Below are 19,620 nucleotides of genomic sequence, written 5' to 3'. Positions count from 1 at the left end.
ATTGTGTAGATATATATTTCTGACAAAAAATTCTGATGGAATAAATCAGGAGAAAAATCATTCTCTTTAAGACCCTTTACTAACAAGCTAATATTAATTGTCTCTGGAGGCAAATTGCTTTAATTTTTCAAGGTCTCAATTTCTTTGTGCTAACAACTGGCAGCATTCTGTAGTTTATAGGCTTAACTACACATTTTATCAGCAAACGCTTGGGACCTTGACAGAACTGTTGACAAGTAAAGATTTGTTTTTGGTTACCATGAGTAGTTTCTATGGTGGTGAACTATTGTTAATTCTTGGTAGCCTTCTATGCTTGTCAGTCTGTTTTCTTCAGAAGTGATGATGATTTTAAATCTGCATGATGTGTTCCAGTTTACTTACTTAATGGAGATTAGGGGAGTGCATAGCTTTTTGAAATCCTTAATTACTGTTCCCATTAAGTGGTTGGAGAAGCAAGTATTTATATTTCATATGTTATCTTAATTAATAATCATTCTTTTTTTCCTTAGACACAAGGTAGCCACTAATAATCATTCTTTTTTTCTTAGACACAACGTAGCCACTAAAGAAATAACTATCATTTATTCAAACAACTCCCTCGCATTATTCCAGCAATATTTTTTTCCTTATAGTATTAAAAACCCCACATATAATACGACTGGTAGAAGACTTAGTTATTTACTATTTGTGGTTATAAATATACTATTTGTGGTTGAGGATTTTCTGCTTTTTTTTTTTTTAAGTATATTTATGAGTTAATAGCAGTACTGACCATGACGAAGAAAATTTCCTATAATTAATTTTTTTTTCATTCTTGGGAAAATATAATTACCTAAATTCGAGGTCATCTTGTATTTTAGTCAACAAGATACTTATCCTAGAAGTTTATTATTTATCTTTGGCAATATTTGTCTAGTTCATTAAAAATAGCTATAAGTTGTGAAGTTGCATTTACTGCTTATGTTTGGTGAACTTTTAAAAAATAGTACTTTGGGTCATTGAATTCATGTCCCTAGTATTTATTCTTCTTGGTCATAAAAACTAAGATTTTTCTTTTTTTTTTAAGATTTTATTTATTTGAGAAAGAAAGAGAGAGAGCACGAGCAGCGGGGGGGGGGGGGGGGGGGGGAGAGGGGGAAGCAGGCTCCGAACTGAGCAGGGAGCCCCATGGGGGCTTGATCCCAGGACCCTGGGATCATGACAGAGCTGAAGGCAGACGCTTAACTGACTGAACCACCCAGGTGCTCCCAGAACCATTCATATTGATCTAGATTTATTATATTTTTGATAGGGAATAAAACTGGAGAAATTAGTAATTCTTAGATTATAATGACTATAATGACAATAGGCATGGTTAAAGTAAAAGAAATCCGGGTGCCCGGGTGGCTCAGTCGGTTAAGTGTGTGCCTTTAGCTCAGGTCATGATCCCAGAGTCCTGGAATTTGAGTCCTGCATCGGGCTCCCTGCTCGGTGGGGAGACTGCTTCTCCCTCTGCTTGTGCGTTTGCTCGCTCTCTTTCTGTCTCGAGTGCATGCTCTCCCTCAAATAGTCTTTAAAAAAAAAAGTAAAGTAAAAGAAATCTCATTATCTAGGTAGAAAATGCTCATTAAAGAAAATCTGGAAAGTGCTAAAAAATGAAAAAAAATTTAAAAACTCTCTAATTTTAACAGTGATAACAACTTTGATATTTTTCTTTCCGTTTGTGTATGTGCTGGGGAAGAACGGGAGGCAAAAGGCCTTTAATCTTTTTTTTATATACTTTACAACATTATAGGCTCATATAGAATTCCACATGATTTATGTAGGTGCTTTGTCCTTAAGGAGATAGATCATAACTTTCTGTTTAAGTTGTGGGCCTCTCATAGTGACATCTTCCAAAGAGGAGGAAGTTGGAAAAATTATTTTACAGTGGAGAAACCTGACAAACATTACCTCAGCCAGGTGTCTTTAACACTGATAAGCCACGTTGATAGCATGTACCCTTGATATGGTGTGATGAGAATGACAATTTACCTCTGTGGTCTTCTTCCCCAAAACCCATAACCCCAGTCTGACTATGAGAAAATCATCAGGCAGATTCCAGCTAAAGGGCACTCTACAAATTAACTGACCAGTACTCCTCAAAACTGTCAAGTTAACAAAAACAAGGAAAGTTTGAAAAACTATCACAGCCACTTGAACTTAAGGAGAAATGAGGACTAAATGTAATATAACTTGGATGGGATCTTGGAACATTATGCGGGGCACCTGGCTGTCTTGTAGGTAGAACATGCAACTCTTGATCAGGGTTGTAAGTTTGAGCCCCATGTTGGGTGTAGAGATTACTTAAAAATAAAATCTTAAAAAAAAAACAACCCAAAAAACAAATAAACTGTGGAGGTGCCTGGCTGGCTTAGTTTGAAGAGCAGACTACTCTTAATCTCCGGGTTGTGAGTTCCAGTCCCACGTTGGGTGTAGAGATTACTAAAAAAATAAATAAACTTAAAAAAAAAAACTTAAGAAAGTATGAATATAGATTGTAGTTAATAATAATGTATTGGGGTGCCTGGGTAGCTCAGTTGGTTAAGCATCTGACTGTTTTAGCTCAGGTCTTGATCTCAGGGTCGTGAGTTCAAGCCCCATGTTGGGCTCCATGCTTAAAATATTTTTTTTAAATTAAAATAATGTATCAATATTGGTTCATTAATTGTCATAAGTGCACCATAGTAACAGAAGATGTTAATAAACTGGGAAATTGGTGTATTGAAACTCTGTCCTGTCTTCACAACTTTTTCTATTTTTTTAAAGTTTATTGAAAGCATAACAAAGAAAATTATAGATCCTATTAGAGCCCTCTCTGTATCTCTCAGATTTCATTCTCCCTGTTCTCTGAAGTAATCAGTATCCTGCATTAAGTGTTTAACAATCTCATGCATGACTTTACAGTCTTACTACATATTTTTTAAATTTATAGTATTTGTCGTCTAACAATTTCATATAAATAGCATCATACTTTATGTGTTTGTGCATTTGCCTTCTTTTTTTATTGTTCAGCATTCTGTTTGTACTCTATCCATGTTGATAGATATAACTCTAATTCATTTACTGAACTTCCTAAATGGAATCATACAATCTATACTCTTTGTGTTTGACTTATTTTAGCATATCTAAAATTTATGCATGTTGTATCTGTCAATCATTTTTTAAAAACAGACTACTTTTTAGAGCAGTTTTATACAGAAAAATTGGGTGGAATGTACAGAGAATTACTTTACAGCCCCTCACAGTCCTTCTCCATGCAGTATCCCCTTATTATTAGCTTCTTGCATTAGTGTAGTGTATTTGTTACAATTGATGAGCTGATGTTGATTACATTATTATTAACTAAAGTTAACAGTTAAAGTTAACATTAGAGTTCACTCCTTGTGTTGTACATTTTGTTGGTACATTCCATCTCTACAAACCTATAACGGCTTGTGTCCACCTTTATAGTATCAGATTCTGTACAATATACAGAACAGTATTACTGCCTAAAAATCCCTTGTGCCCCACCTATTCATCCTTCTCTCCCTCTGAACCCTTGGCAGCCACTGATTTTTTATTGTGTCCATGGTTTTGCCTTTTCCAGAATGTCATATAATTGGAATCATAAAGTATATAGGTTTTTCATATTGACTTCTTTCATTTGGTAATATGCATTTAAGTTTCTTTTATGTTTTTTCATGGCTTGATAGCTCTTTTTTTTAAATTTATTTTTATTTTAATAGTACTGAATAATAGTCCATTGTCTGGATGTACTACAGTTTATCTAGCTATTCCCCTACTAAAGATATCTTGGTTGCTTCCAGGCTCTGGCAGTTATGATTAAAGCTGCTATAAATATCCATGTGTAGGGGCACCTGGGTGACTTAGTCGTTAAGCGTCTGCCTTTGGCTCAGGTCATGTGGGGTCCTGAGATCGAGCCCCACATTGGGCTCCCTGCTCCACGGGAAGCCTTCTCCCTCTCCCACTCCCCCTGCTTGTGTTCCGTCTCTTGCTGTGTCTCTCTCTGTCAAATAAATAAAATCTTTAAAAAAAAAAATCCATGTGTAAGTTTTTATTTGGATATAAGCTTTTAACTCATTTGGTTAAATACCAAGGAGTGTGATTGCTGGATTGTATGGTAAGAATATGTTTAGTTTTGTAAGAAACTGCCAATGTCATCTAAAGTGGATAGTCCATTTTGCATTTCTACCTGTAATGAGTAAGATTTCTTGTTATTCCATATCCTTGTCAGCATTTGTTGTTGCTTTTTCTGCATCTGTTGATGTGAACGTATAATTTTTCTTTTTTAGCCTGTTGATATGATGGATTACATTAATTGAATTTTGAATATTGAACCATCCTTGCATAAATCCCAGTTGGTTGTGGTGTATAAATCTTTTTAGACATTATTGGATTCGATTTGCTAATAGGTTGTTGAGGATTTTTGTATTTATGTTCATGAGAGATACTAGTTTATGGCTGTTTTTCTTATAACATCTTTGTCTGGTTTTGGTATTAGAATAATGCTTGTCTCATGGAATGAGTTTGGAAGTATTCCTTCTCTGTGTTTTTTAAAAAATATTTTATTTATTCATGAGAGACACACAGAGAGAGGGAAGCAGAGGCAGAGGGAGAAGCAGACTTCCCATGGAGCTGGGAGCCTGATGCGGGACTCGATCCCAGGACACTGGGGTTGTGACTTGAGCCGAAGGCAGATGCTTAACCAACTGAGCCACAAAGGTGACCTATTCCTTCTGCTTCTATTTTCTGAAAGAGTGTAGAAAATTGGTATAATTCCTTCCTTAAATGTTTGGTGAAACTCACCAGTAAACCGATCTGGACCTGGTACTTTCTGTTTTGGAAAGGTATTAATTATGGGATTCCATTTCTTTAGTAGATGAAGGCCTAGTCAGATGATTCATTTCTCCTGTGTTTTTGTAGACTGTGAGTTTCCAGAAACTGTTCCATTTCTTCCAGGTTATCAAATTTGTGGGCATATAGTTGTTCATAATAGTCCTTTATTATCTTTTTAACATCCATGGGGTCGTTAATGATGGCCTTTCTTTTCTAATGTTAGTAATTTATTTCTTCTCTTTTTTTTCTTAGTTTACCTGGCTAGAGGTTTATTACTTTTATTGATCTTTTTGAAGAACTAGCTTTTGGTTTAATTCATTTCCTCAGTTGATTTCCTGCTTTCAATTTCATTGATTTTTGCTCTAATTTTTATTATTTCTTTTCTTCTGCTTACTTTGGATTAATTTGCTCTTCTTTTTCTAGTTTCCTAAAGTGAAAGTTTAGATTATTCATTCAGATTTTTCTTATTTTCTAATATATGTATTCAGTGCTATAAATTTTTTTGTAACAGTTGCCTTCATTGGATCCCACAAATTTAGATATTTTCATTTTAAATTTGTTTAAAATATGTTAAAATTTCTTTTGGTATTTCTTTGACATATGTGTTATTTAAAAGTGTGTTATTTGGGGCACCTGGGTGGCTCTGTCGGTTAAGTGTCTGCCTTCAGCTCAGGTCATGATTCCAGGGTACTGGAATCAAGCCCCACATCGGGCTTCGTGCTTAGCCCGTAGTCTGCTTGTCCTTTCCTTCTCCCCCTGCCCCCTGCTCGCACGCACTCTCTCATTTGCGTTCTCTCTCTCAATTAAATAAAATCTTAACTAAAAGTGTGTTATTTAATTTCCAACTATTTTGGAATTTTTCAGCTACCTTTCTGTTACTGATTTCTAGTTTAATTCCATTGTTGTCTGAGAGCAGACATATATGATTTCTTTTTTTAAAAAAGATTATTTATTTATTTATTTATTTGAGAGTGAGAGAGTATGAGCCGGAGGTGGGGGGTGGGAGAGGGAGAGGGAGAAGCAGACTCCTTGCTGAACAGGGAGCCCAACACAGGGCTCTCCTCTAGGATCCTGAGATTATGACCTCTGCTGAAGGCAGGTGCTTAGCTGACTGAGCCACCCAGGCACCCCAGACATGTATGATATCTATTCTTTTAAATGTATTAAGGTGTGTTGTGTAGCTGAGAAAGTGGTCTATCTTGGTCAGTGTTCTGTGTGAGGTTGAGAAGAATGTGTATTGTGCTGTTGTTAGATGAAGTACTCTATAGATGTCAATTAGATCCAGTTGATAGTATTGTTTATTTAAACTGTGTTCTGCCCACTGGATCTTTTAATTACCAATAGAAAGGTGTTTAATTCTCCCACTATAATAGTGGAATCATCTATTTCTCTTTGCAGTTGTATCAGTTTTTATACCATATGTGTTTTACACCAATTAAAAGACTGAGACTATTAGAGTAAATGAAAAAAACAAGATTCAACTATATGTTGATTATTAGAAACCCATTTTAAATATGACACATATTGATTAAAAGTAAAAAGATGGAGGAAGATATACCATGATAACACTAATCAAATGAAAACTGGAGTCGCTATATTAATTCAGATAGAGCAGAGTTTATTAATTTAAGATTTTATTTATTTGAGAGAGAGAGCACAAGAGGGGGGGTGGGGGCAGAGGGAGAGGGTGAAGCAGACTCACCACTGAGCAGGGAGCTTGATGCAGAGCTCAATCCCAGGACCCCGGGATCATGACCCAAGCCGAAGGCAGACTTCTAACTGAGCCACCCAGGCACCCTAGAGTTTATTTATTTTTTAAGATTTTATTTATTTATTTGACAGAGAGAGAGAGAGAGAGGACGAGCAGAGGGAGTGGCAGGCAGAGGGAGAGGGAGAAGCAAGCTCACCGCTGAGCAGAGAGCCCAATGCAGGGCTCAATCCCAGGACCCTGGGATCATGACCTGAGCCGAAGGCAGACGCTTAACTGACTGAGCCACCCAGACACCCCTGAAGTAGAGTTTAGAGCAAGGAAAATTGTTATGGATAAAGAGGGACATTACATAATAATAAAGGGGTCAAATCTTCAAGAAGATGTTGAGGACGTCTTCCTCAACATGTATGCACCTAGCAGCACATTGTCAAAATACATGAAGCAGAAAGTGGTAGAACTGCAAGGAGAAATAGACAAATCCACTATTGTAGTTGGGAGACTTCAACACCCTGCTATTCATAATAGATCCAACAGGCAGAAGATCAATAAGGACATAGTTGAACCAAACAGGTCAATCAGTTAACTAGATCTAGTTGACATTTATAGATTGTTTTGGTGGTGGAGGGAGGGAGAGATGAAGAGGTAGAACACAGAGGTTTTAGAGCAGTGTAACTATACTTGTTTATAGTTTTGACAAAACTTATAGAATGTACAACAAGAATGAACCATAATGTAAACTATAGACTTTGGTTAATAATGATATGTTGGTACTGATTTGTCCTTTGTAACAAAGTACCACACTGATGTGGATATTGATGGTAGGGAAAGCTCTATGTGCATGGGTGGAATTGTGGGTATGTGGGAACTCTACTTTTTGGTTAGTTTTGCTGTGTGAAGTTTCTTAGTTAAAAATGAGAACAAGTGCATCTGGAACCTAGTAATTTCTAAAGGTGTTTTCTGGTTTATTTTTCAGAGAGGTTGCCATTTTTTTTTTTTTTTAAGATTTTATTTATTTGACAGAGAGAGACATAGCAAGAGAAGGAACACAAATGGGGAATGGGAGAGGGAGAAGCAGCCTTCCCGCTGAGCAGGGAGCCCGATGCGGGGCTCGATCCCAGGATCCTGGGGTCACGACCTGAGCCGAAGGCAGACGCTTAATGACTGAGCCACCCAGGTGCCCGAGAGGTTGCCGTTTTTATTGAAAAACCCAAGGCAGAAGTGTGTGTCATTGAAGCATTCATATTAGGTGATAATATGGAATCACTTTGCTCTGATATATGAAGTTTACATTGTATGAAAGTATGTATTTCACTAAATACCATTTATCTGTGTTTGTTTTAAGCACTGAGCCTTTGTTTGAAATACCACTCTAATAAACTAGAAGCTCAATGGAAAAGCTATGTTTTGTCTACCAGCGAATAATAGGAATTCTCTGTGGTTTAATCTTTAGTGCCAACTGTAAATACTCTTGCTTTCAAGCAGGAAGAAGAGATTAATAATTGTATATAAGTATTAAAATACAATAGATTGCTTTAGGACTAAAATGCTTTGGGGTTGATTAATATCAAAGTTTCCCATTTTCAAATATTAGCCTTTTAATTTTAATTACTTAAGTAATATACTTGCTAATGAGCAGTTTACTAAAAAAGGGCATCATTCAGTTCAGTTGATTATTTATTATTTGTTTATTTTTTGATTTAATTTAATTTTATTTAAAGATTTATTTATTTATTTTAGAAAGAGAGCATGAGCAGGAGGAGCAGAGAAGGAGGGATAAAGAATCTCAAGCAGACTCTGCACTGAGCCCCATGTAGGGCTCAGTCTCATGACCCTGAGATCATGACCTGAGCCAAAACCAAGAGTCAGATGCTTAACTGACTGTGCCACCCAGGCGCCCCTTTTATTTATTTATTAAAACAATAGCAGTCATTTATTTAGCTAATGAATCTGAACTTTAGGCAGAACTCAGAGGGGAAGGCTCTTTTCATAAGGTGTTTACTCAACGGGAGGCTGAATGATCCACTTCCCAAAATGCATCATTAACTGGCTATTTGGTGCTGGCTATTGGCTGGAAGCTTAGTGATAGGCTGAGGGCTGGAGGCCAGAGTCCTTATGAGATAGTCTGTATGAGCTCCTTACAGCTTAGTACCTGGGTTCTACAAGCAAATCTCTTAGAAGGGACAAAATGGAAGTTGCCAGTTTCTTAAAACCTGAGCCAGAAAATTGACACAGCATCATTCTGCCATAATCTTTTTTGAACTTTTTTTTTAAAGGACTTTAATTTTTATAGTGGTTTCAGGTTCACAGCAAAATTGAGCAGAAAGTGTAGATTTTCCATATGCCCCTGTCCCCACATATGCACAGCCTCCCCAACGATCAATATCCTGCACTAGAGTGGTGAATTTGTTACAGTGGATGAACCAACATCACCCAAAGTCCATAGTTTACATTAGGGTTCACTCTTGCTGTTGTACATTTAATGGATTTTGGCAAATGTATAATGAGGTGTATCTACCATTACATTATCATATAAAATAGTTTCACTGCCCTAAAAGTCCTCTCTGTTCTGTTTATCCCTTCCTTTCCCCCCAACCCCTGGCAACCGTGATCTTTTTACTGTTTTAACTTTATAATTTACCTTTTCCAGAATGTCATATACAGTTGATCCTTGAACAACAAGGGTTTAAACTGTATGGGTCTACTTACTGTGGGTAACGCAGATTTTGTATAGTACTGTAAATGTGTTTGCTCTTCCTTAGAATTTTCTTCATAACATTTTCTTTTCTCTGTCTTACTTTATTGTAAGAATATGGTATATAGTACATATAACATACAAAATATGTGTTAATTGTTTATGTTACTGGGAAGGTGAGGCTTCCAGTCAGCTTTAGGCTATTAGTAGTTAAGTTTTTAGGGAATCAAAAGTTTTATGTGGATTTTTGATTGTGCTGGGGCTGTCAGTGCCCCAATCCCTGTGTTATTGAGGGGTCAACTTTAGTTGGAATTGCCGTGACCTTTGGACAAGCCAGTCACACAGCTCTTAACTTTCAGTTGGAGAGGGGTCAAGAATATTGTAGCCAGGTTTTAAAATTGTCATATTCTATATTTCTATGTTGTAAATAAGGAAACCCAGGTGCAACAAGACTAAAAGATTTTCCTGCGGTCAAATGAGTAGTCAAGACCAGGTTTTTGGGAGTCCAGATTCACTCATTCATCATATGTTTACTGATCACCTACTCTGTGATCAGTCACTAGCTAGGACCCAGTCACTACGCTAGGACCTAGAGATTAAAGATAAACAAGTGGGACAAGGTCTGTGCCCTCTAAAAGTGCTTACACGTTTGAATGAGGTGTGGGCCTGGCAGTTCCCCTACATTGTGACAAATACCACTAATTTACTATGCAGCCTACAAAGTAACATCTGTGTTAAAGCCTGAAAACAAGGTAGTGTCAACAAAAGGGGTTGAAGGAACAGCAACTAAGATGTTCTGTTCTCAAACCTATTATGTCCAGTGTTTCCTTTCTATAGTAAATGTTTTCTCTCTTTTTAAAGATTTTATTTATTTACTTAGAGAGAGAGAACGAGCAGAAGGGCAGAGGGAGAGGGAGAAGCAGACTTGCCACTGAGCAGAGAGCCCGATGCAGGACTCGATGCCAAGACCCTGGGATCATGACCTGAGCCGAAGGCAGATGTTTAACCTACTGAGCCACCCAGGCGCCCTATAGTAAATATTTTCTAATGCCCCTTTATTTATTCTTAAATAGAATTTATATATAATTATAATTCATATATAATAAAATTAACATGCATAATTTCTAACAAATCAACATGATGACATAAATCTAATATAAAGTCAATTTATAATAAAATAATTGACAGGAAAATAATTTGAAATATAGAAAATAATTTGAAATAATATATTTTAAAATATATTCAAGCATTACTGCATTAGAACATATAGTGAATCAAACATATACTTGTACCTATGTGTAGAATCCCTGTGAATGTGCAACAATAAACACAGACTTATATAGATATATTGATAATTCAGATATTTTAACTGGTATTGCCATTGGTAATGAGATTTTCCAAAGTGTTCAACAACTGTTTGTAAAGTTCTGACCAAACTAAAGTACAAATTATATTACTTTCATTCCTATAAAATTTGGTATTTATTAAAACTGCAAAATATTTTTTATGAAAAAAGAAAAAAGATTAATTTCTAGGTTCGGGTAATTATAAACAGGTTTTTCCACATAATGTTAGATGGGATGTTACCAAGTCATGTGGGGCATGAGTCAGTTTGTTATGTGGGATGTTCTTGAGCAGGGATTGGTAAACTACATTCCAGAGCCACACTGACTATTTTTGTATAGCTCATGAGCTAAGAATCTTAGGTTTGTATATTTTTAGAGTTGGACCAAAAAAAAAAAAAAGAGGAATATGTAATAACACCTTTACAGAAAGTTTGCCGGCTCATTTTCTTGAGCATTGTAGGATGCCTAGCATTCCTAGGTCCTGCTCACTGGATGCCAATAAGCACTCCAATCACTATGAAACCAAACACAGCTCCAACATTTTTCAAGTTACTTTGGAGGGCAGTACTACCTTGTTGAGGACCACTACCCTAGATGATCAGTTTTCAATATTTTATTCCTCTGTGACACACTTAACAGTAAAATGCATGATTTATTCTGATGTAGGTTTCTTGTGTTTGTAATTTTCTTTTTTTCTTCTATTCAAGGAAACAAAATGAGGCAAGAATTGTTAATATAAAGTTAACCTTGAAAACCCTCCCAATTTATGTTTATAAAAATAAATTTTACAAACTTTAATTCTTTTACTACTAATAATATTATTTGTTTTATTATTTTTTTAAAGATTTTTATTATTTGAGAGAGAGAGAATGAGAGAGAGCACGAGAGGGAAGAGGGTCAGAGGTAGAAGCAGACTCCCCGCCGAGCAGGGAGCCTGATGCGGGACTCGATCCTGGGACTCCAGGATCATGACCTGAGCCGAAGGCAGTCGCTTAACCAACTGAGCCACCCAGGCACCCAATAATAACATTATTTGTAACTTTGTAACTTATAACTTACACAGGAATTTTTACAATTGATAACCACTATAGGAGGTAATAACCAACTCTTGGAAACCTTAACACAGGGAAGTGATAGTATCCTATTGACATTTTATTAATTTTTTTTCTTTTTAAACGATTTTATTTTAGAGATAGAGAAAGAGTGTGAGGAAGAGCAGAGGGGAGGGACAACAAGCAGGCTCTGCGCTGAGTGCTGAGCCCAAAGTGAGGCTCGTTCTCACAACCCTGAGACAATGACCTGAGCCAAAATCAAGAGTTGGAGGCTTAATGGACTGAGTACCCAGGTGCCCTGACATTTTAGATAGATTACTTTGGTGGGGTATGGAAGATAGAGTTGAGGAGGTACAAGGTAGAAGCCTAGTTTACGTACAAGAGAGTGATTGCTCTTGGGTACTCAATACTGGGTAGTAGGGACAGAGCAGAAGGGACCCATTATTAGAGAATTATTTCAGATATAAGAATCAGTAGAAGTTGATGATCAAAATGTTGTAGGCTTAGTTCTTAACCTTTGTTGCTCATTAGAACGATTTGGGAAGCTTTTAAACAATGCCACTGCCTAGGCCCTGTTTTAGAATTTTTAGAAATCAGAATTTCTGGGATAGAGTCTGGGCATTGATATTTTAAAAATGTACCTCATGGGGCGCCTGGGTGTACAGCTGGTTAAGCATCAGACTCCTGGTTTCAGCTCAGGTCATGAACTCAGGGTCATGGAATTGAGCCCCCACATGGGGGCTCCGTGCTCAGTGTGGAGTCTGCTTAAGATTCTCTTTCCTCTTCCTCTCCCCCTCCCCCTGCTCACTCAAGTTCTCTCTCTCTCAAATAAATAAGTAAATCTTAAAAAAAAAAAATGTACCTCGTAATTCTAGTGTGCAGCCAGTGTTGAGAACCACTAATTCAAGTTGTGGAGGAGGGGGCAAGAATCAGGAATAAGTGAGTACCAGGCTGCCAACTGAGGCTCCTGGTGGATAGAGGTGGCATGCCTTGAACAGTGTCTATTCCATGGTAGCTATTCAAATATTTCTTGAATAAATGAAAATTGATGACTTTGAACTCGAACCACAATCAGTTCCTTATTTAATTTCTGATTATTCTAAATTTGGATGAATTGATCCCAGTTCAATATATTATTGACTGGGACCCAACCAAAATAAATTGTCACAGGTGAGGTTATATCAAAATAGACATCTTCATATGATTTGAGGAAAAGAATGATATCATCTATGTTGTGATGTGATACTGTGAAGCAAATTGCTAGTAGAAATAATTTGACTTAATTATAGTATATTATACAAATTGATGTTTCTATTGAGTGGCTTAGAGAATTTGGGTGTTTATGATGATGTTTATTTGAATTATACTGTGAAATATCTTTATCAAACATTGTTGTATTTATCATATAGTTTTTTTTTACATTAATTGATGAATGAAAGGCAGTATGTTTGTCTGTCAGCCCCTGTCCTACTTCCCCTGCCTATACTATGCCTGTATACTGTCTTCACACTCCTTTGTTCTCACTGCTACTGCCCTACTTTAGTCAGAACTGTTGGTTCTAAATGATAGGAATATAGCTTAAACTATCTTGAATAGTAAATCAAATTTTTTGGTACCTGAAGGTGGAAAGGATGCCGAGATAGCATATGGAATTGAAGGAAGGTTTACAGGAACCAGGGCCTTGGGGATTATAGAGCAGGGATATCACTCCTTTAGAAGCCACTCTCAACTCTGCTTGGCTTTATTCTTTTTACTGCAATCAGGCCTTTGCCAAAAGATCAAAGAGAGCAGTCTGTATCCTAGCCTCATACTCTTCTGATATCATGACCCCAAGAGGCGAGACCATTTCTTTTCCTGCTCTAAATTAGGAGATTGATTTGGATCAGCTGTTGTGTCCAAAGAAAGGAGGATAACTATGATTTGTCAGGTTTGGAGCTCATGCCAACCCCAATGGCCAGGGGAGGATAAAGGAATACCAAAGAAGAGGCAAGGAAAATCTTGTCTTGAGACCAGACCATTAACAGTCACTGTCCTCTTGAAGGCTCCATTGCCACAGACCTTTGATAATTTTCCACTTCAGTTTATGTAGCAGCTTACTGTTCTCAAAACAGCAATGGCGGGGCACCTGGGTGGCTCAGTCGGTTAAGCGTCTGCCTTGGGCTCAGCTCATGATCCTGGAGTCCCGGGATTGAGCCCCATGTCGGGCTCCCTGCTCAGTGGGGAGTCTGCTTCTCCCTTTCCCTCTGCTCCTCCTCTACTCGAGCTCACCGTCTCTCACTTACTCTCTCTCTCAAATAAATAAATAAAATAATTAAAAACAGCAATGGCAATTAAATTTTGAAAATTTATGGAGAAATGTAAAATAGTATACAATTTCAGAGTAGTACTGTGAATGAACTATTTGAAGGTGGACTTACACAGCTAACATAGTGCATTCATTTGACAAAATTTACTTTGTGCTTCTTTGGACAAGGCATTGTACAGTTATAGTATATCAAATCAAGCCTGGCTGTAAGGCACTGTGAAATTATGTAAGATTTTTATCGGATAAATTAATTTATTTTCTTGTTTCATTATTTAGTTTAAATTTATTTATTTTTTTATTATTTCCCAGCATGGAACTCAATATTTAAGAATGAGATTCTAGTTATTGATATAGAATTTGAGTGACATGGAATTTTTAACAAGTAGATTTTCTGATACTCGATATTTTTAAAAAGAATATTTTTGTTCTTTTAAAAGAGCTTTTTCTCATTACTGTCATGGATGACCCTTTTGAAAGTTTATTCAGTGATTAATAATCATTCAAAATATGATCTGTAGTTAAGAAGCTATCTTTTCCTATTTATTTACCAAATTCAAATTTATTTTTTTTTCTGTCATTATAGTCTATTGCATCTGCAGACATGGATTTCAACCAGCTGGAGGCATTCTTGACCGCTCAAACCAAAAAGCAAGGTGGGATCACATCTGACCAAGCTGCTGTCATTTCCAAATTCTGGAAGAGCCACAAGACAAAAATTCGAGAGAGCCTCATGAACCAGAGCCGCTGGGACAGTGGGCTTCGGGGCCTGAGTTGGAGAGTTGATGGCAAGTCGCAGTCAAGGCATTCCCCTCAAATTCACACCCCTGTTGCTATAATGGAGCTGGAAATAGGGAAAAGTGGACAGGTAAATCAAACTTTAATTTCCTTTTGTAAACTATATTTCTCATTACATGTTAGCTATATATTCAGATTGATTTTTTTTAAAAGATTTTATTTATTTATTTGACAGAGAGAGACACAGCGAGAGAGGGAACACAAGCAGGGGGAGTGGGAGAGGGAGAAGCAGGCTTCCCACGGAGCAGGGAGCCCGACGTGGGGCTCGATCCCAGGACCCTGGGACCATGACCTGAGCCGAAGGCAGAGGCCCAATGACTGAGCCACCCACGCGCCCCTATTCAGATTGATTTTATGTAACAGTCTTCTTTGCAGAGATAATAAGAATGATAGGAAAAGACCCTGTTTCCTAGAATCCCTTTTCAGATATGGAATCATCTGAAAATTTGGGTATTCCCAGTTTTGGATAGAATCTGGAAACCAGCCTCATGGTCTTGGCAGTTATCTCAGAAATACAAAATGGGTCATTGAGGTGATTGCACAGAAGTTGGCTACTACTCCATTTTGGTTAGATCTCAGAATTCTTGGCGTTTGGTCAGAATCTTTAAGGCAGTGATAGAGATGCTAAATAAAGAGCAGAAATTGAGATTAAACAACACAGAACAAAACTGTCTCACCCAGTCATCTTTATTGGCAGTGTATCTTAATTACAGTATTTGTTCCTAAAGACCCTAAGTGTGCTATCTCTATCCTTGAGCCCACAAATAATTTTAATTTGATCTTGATTAGTTACAAAACAGTCCTCTTTTTCTTGCAGTTTCCATCGTCATTATAGCAGATAATTTTGGCATCTACATTGTTTTTCTTGAAGTCATTCAGTTTGTGCTTCAGATGACTGCCAGATGAGACTTTTAATGACCTGGTGTATGCCTTTTGGGAAAAAAAGAAAAAAGCAGCAACCCATAATTAGGAAGAGAAAACCCAGATCACTGAATTAGCTAACTAGATTTATTTTCAGATAATCAAATAAGTGCTTCTATTATATCCTATAATAGAAATTTATTTTTTTTCTACAGATGAGAGCATTTTTTTAGCTGTCAGTTTCCCTTACATATTCCTTTCTTAAGTTTCTTAGGATTTTTCAGTGTTTGTAGTTCCATAATAACACTAATTTTAATTTAAAAGGTAATTCCTTTAAAAAAATAATTCTTTTTCAAAATACATTTGGAGAATCTTTTATACAGTAATTGTAAAAGAGTGCTATTGGCTTTTTTGACTTTGGTTTGTCTGACCCTAAAGTCCATTCTTTCTCTCTTTTTTTAAAGATTTTATTTGTTTATTTGACAGAGAGAAACACAGGGAGAGAGGGAACACAAGCAGAGGGAGTAGGAGAGGGAGAGGGATAAGGACCTGAGCCGAAGGCAGATGCTTAACGACTGAGCACCCAGGTGCCCTTAGAGTCCATTGTCTTAACCATTGTCATATATGGCCTTCCTCCTACTGTTCCTAGATCAAAAATCTGACAGATTACAAAGGTGTGTTATGTGTTAAGTATACTTGGATATCTAAGTTTCACTAGCCATTTGTATAGGCTATTCATTTTTTATTTGGCAGTAGTGATTTTTTCATTTTGTCTTTAAGTATTTATAATTTGGGCAGGAATATGAAAACATGCATATCTATTTTAAGACATTCATAGAAAGCTGTTATAATACTTCTTTAACTTGAGCAAGGGGCGCCTGGGTGGCTCAGTCGGTTAAGTGTCTGCCTTTGGCTCAGGTCATGATCCCTGGGTCCTGGGATCGAGCCCCACGTTGGGCTCCCTGCTCAGCAGAGAGCCTGCTTCTCTCTCTCCCTCTGCTGTTTCCCCCCTTGCTTGTGTGCTTGCTCTCTCTCTCTCTCTCTGTCAGATAAATAAATAAAATAAAATTTTTAATAAAATAAAACTTTTAATAAAAAATACTTTAACTTGATATTTTACTATTATTTCTTAAACTGCCTTTTGATTTTAGTAACTTACATCATCTGGATTTATTGGGTATCACCACAGGGATTTTTTTTTATTTTTTTATTGTTATATTAATCACCATACATTACATCATTTCTTCTTGATGTAGTGTTCCATGATTCATTGTTTGTGCATAACACCCAGTGCTCCACGCAGAATGTGCCCTCTTTAATACCCATCACCAGGCTAACCCATCCCCCCACCGCCCTCCCCTCTAGAACCCTCAGTTTGTTTTTCAGAGTCCATTGTCTCTCATTGTTCGTCTCCCCCTCTGACTTACTCCCCTTCATTCTTCCCCTCCTGCTATCTTCTTCTTTTTCTTTTTTCTTAACATATGTTGCATTATTTGTTTCAGAAGTACAGATCTGTGATTCAACAGTCTTGCACAATTCACAGCGCTCACCATAGCACATACCCTCCCCAATGTCTATCACCCAGCCACCCCATCCCTCCCACCCCCCACCACTCCAGCAACCCTCAGTTTGTTTCCTGAGATTAAGAATTCCTCATATCAATGAGGTCATATGATACATGTCTTTCTCTGATTGACTTATTTCACTCAGCATAACACCCTCCAGTTCCATCCATGTCGTTGCAAATGGCAAGATCTCATTCCTTTTGATGGCTGCATAATATTGCATTGTGTATATATACCACCTCTTCTTTATCCATTCATCTGTCGATGGACATCTTGGCTCTTTCCACAGTTTGGCTATTGTGAACATTGCTGCTATAAACATTGGGGTGCACGTACCCCTTCAGATCCCTACATTTGTATCTTTGTGGTAAATACCCAGTAGTGCAATTGCTGGATCGTATGGTAGCTCTATTTTCAACTGTTTGAGGAACCTCCATACTGTTTTCCAGAGTGGCTGCACCAGCTTGCATTCCCACCAACAGTGTAGGAGGGTTCCCCTTTCTCCGCATCCCCGCCAACATCTGTCATTTCCTGACTTGTTAATTTTAACCATTCTGGCTGGTGTGAGGTGGTATCTCATTGAGGTTTTGATTTGGATTTCCCTGATGCCGAGCGATGTTGAGCACTTTTTCATGTGCCTGTTGGCCATTTGGATGTCTTCTTTGGAAAAATGTCTGTTCATGTCTTCTGCCCATTTCTTGATTGGATTATTTGTTCTTTGGGTGTTGAGTTTGATAAGTTCTTTATAGATTTTGGATACTAGCCCTTTATCTGATATGTCATTTGCAAATATTTTCTCCCATTCTGTCGGTTGTCTTTTGGTTTTGTCACCACAGGGATTTTTTAAATCTACTTTAAAATCTTTAAAATTTTTTCTTTGATCTTGTTACCCAAAGTGGCATTCAACTGTTTGTTTTTTTAAGTGTAGAATGATTTTGTCAACAGTATATCTAAACCTCACTACAAATAATATGTTGGCTAGCTTCAGGGACATTTTGTGAACAATTAGAACGAGTTGGTAAATTTTTTTTTAAGTGGCCAGATAGTTTGTGCTTGACAATCGTATAGTTTCTGTCATAAGTACTCAACTCTGTTGTTGTAGCTCAAAAGCAGCAACAGACGGTATGTAAATAAATGGACATTGCTGTTTCTAGGAAGTTTACCTATCACAATATAATCAACAGATCTTAGAAGTCAGAGAGTCCTTAAGCACTTACTTACCTGATGAATTACACAGGTGAAGTAGTCTATCCCCATTTTCTAGAGAAGGTATCTGAGATAGATATGATTTTCTTTAGACATAGGTACTATATGGTAAAATGAAAACTAAAATGGAAATCACTAAATTGATTTTTTTTCCCAAAAACCATTGACACCAACGTTTAGGAGCCAAAAAATATGCTCATAATAAAATAAGGTAGTCGACAGCATTGATACTGAAATTGCTCTTTAACCCACAAAATCCTTCGACTGCAAATATATTCTTAAGAAAAGTTGTAAAGAAAAAAGTAAACAATAATACAACTTAGGCTGGCAATAAAATATACAGCCCAAGTCCTACAGGAAATGTTTCTGTGAGACCTGGATCCTTGGTTAGTACTTCTGTCAGCCTCTAAGTAAATATTATTTATGAAGTACTCCACTATATCAAATTTCCAGTTTTTAGAACATCTATAGGCAACAAAGTCAAAGTTATTTTCATATGTAGACATTGAATGAACTTGTGAGAGAATTAATGATTCTAAGATGCTGAGAGTTGCTTTCAAGAGGAATGACCAACTTTTTTGAACTCTGTGTGTGTGCATATGTGTGTATTGATACACCCCAAAGTAACTAAATTACTGTCTTCAGTTTATGTCATTTTAAATCGGTTGTTCTCAATGATAGCTGCACATAAGAATCGCTTGTGGGGCTTTAAAATTTTTCATGCTTAGGACGGTGTTGAGACCAATTAAATAAGAATCTGTGGGGATGGGACCTGGGTATCAGTATTCGTTAAAGTTAGTGATTCTAATATTCATCCAGAATTGAGAACCACTGTATTAAAGGTAGCCAAACAATGTGAATTGAAGTATAAATAGAGCTTGGTATCAAATTTTTACAGTGAGAATTCAATATACGTTGGCATAGTACTTCTAGTTACCATAATGTATGGATTGCTTGGGGACTCTCTTCAGGAACTAGATGTGGTAGTGGTGGGGTTTTTTGTCTTCCCTTCTCTATTTAAATTGCTTTCTCCTGCTAGTTTGTCTGTGTTACTTCTTTCTTTAGTCCAAAAACTACATTTGGTGATCAGTGATCGAGTACAGGCACTGGCTTTTTTCTATTAACACAATATAATATACTTTTGGAAGATGAGGAAGCTGAAGTAATAGAGAAGTAACTAAAGCAGTATACATTTATGGAAATCTACAGAGCTAGAGAAAATGAGTATGA

At 37.0% G+C, this 19,620-nt stretch overlaps 1 protein-coding gene across 4 annotated transcripts in view; it reads left to right on the top strand.

The window, feature by feature from the left end:
• Nucleotides 1–19,620, top strand: part of COMMD1 (copper metabolism domain containing 1) — a 200,196-nt gene that overhangs the window by 82,463 nt on the left and 98,113 nt on the right. For all 4 annotated transcript variants that reach the window (XM_073897657.1, XM_073897658.1, XM_025868709.2 and 1 more), the window contains exon 2: nucleotides 14,547–14,828. In XM_073897657.1, coding sequence (XP_073753758.1) covers nucleotides 14,547–14,828 — 282 coding nt within the window. The remainder of the gene's footprint in view (nucleotides 1–14,546; nucleotides 14,829–19,620) is intronic.

This window comes from Callorhinus ursinus, unplaced genomic scaffold (genome assembly GCF_003265705.2).
Source record: "Callorhinus ursinus isolate GAN/ISIS: 27379988/994484 unplaced genomic scaffold, GSC_fseal_2.0 scaffold10, whole genome shotgun sequence".
In the NCBI taxonomy this organism is placed as follows: Eukaryota; Metazoa; Chordata; class Mammalia; order Carnivora; family Otariidae; genus Callorhinus; species Callorhinus ursinus.
Note: the sequence above shows the minus strand (reverse complement) of the source record. Positions and strands in the feature narration are given on the sequence as shown.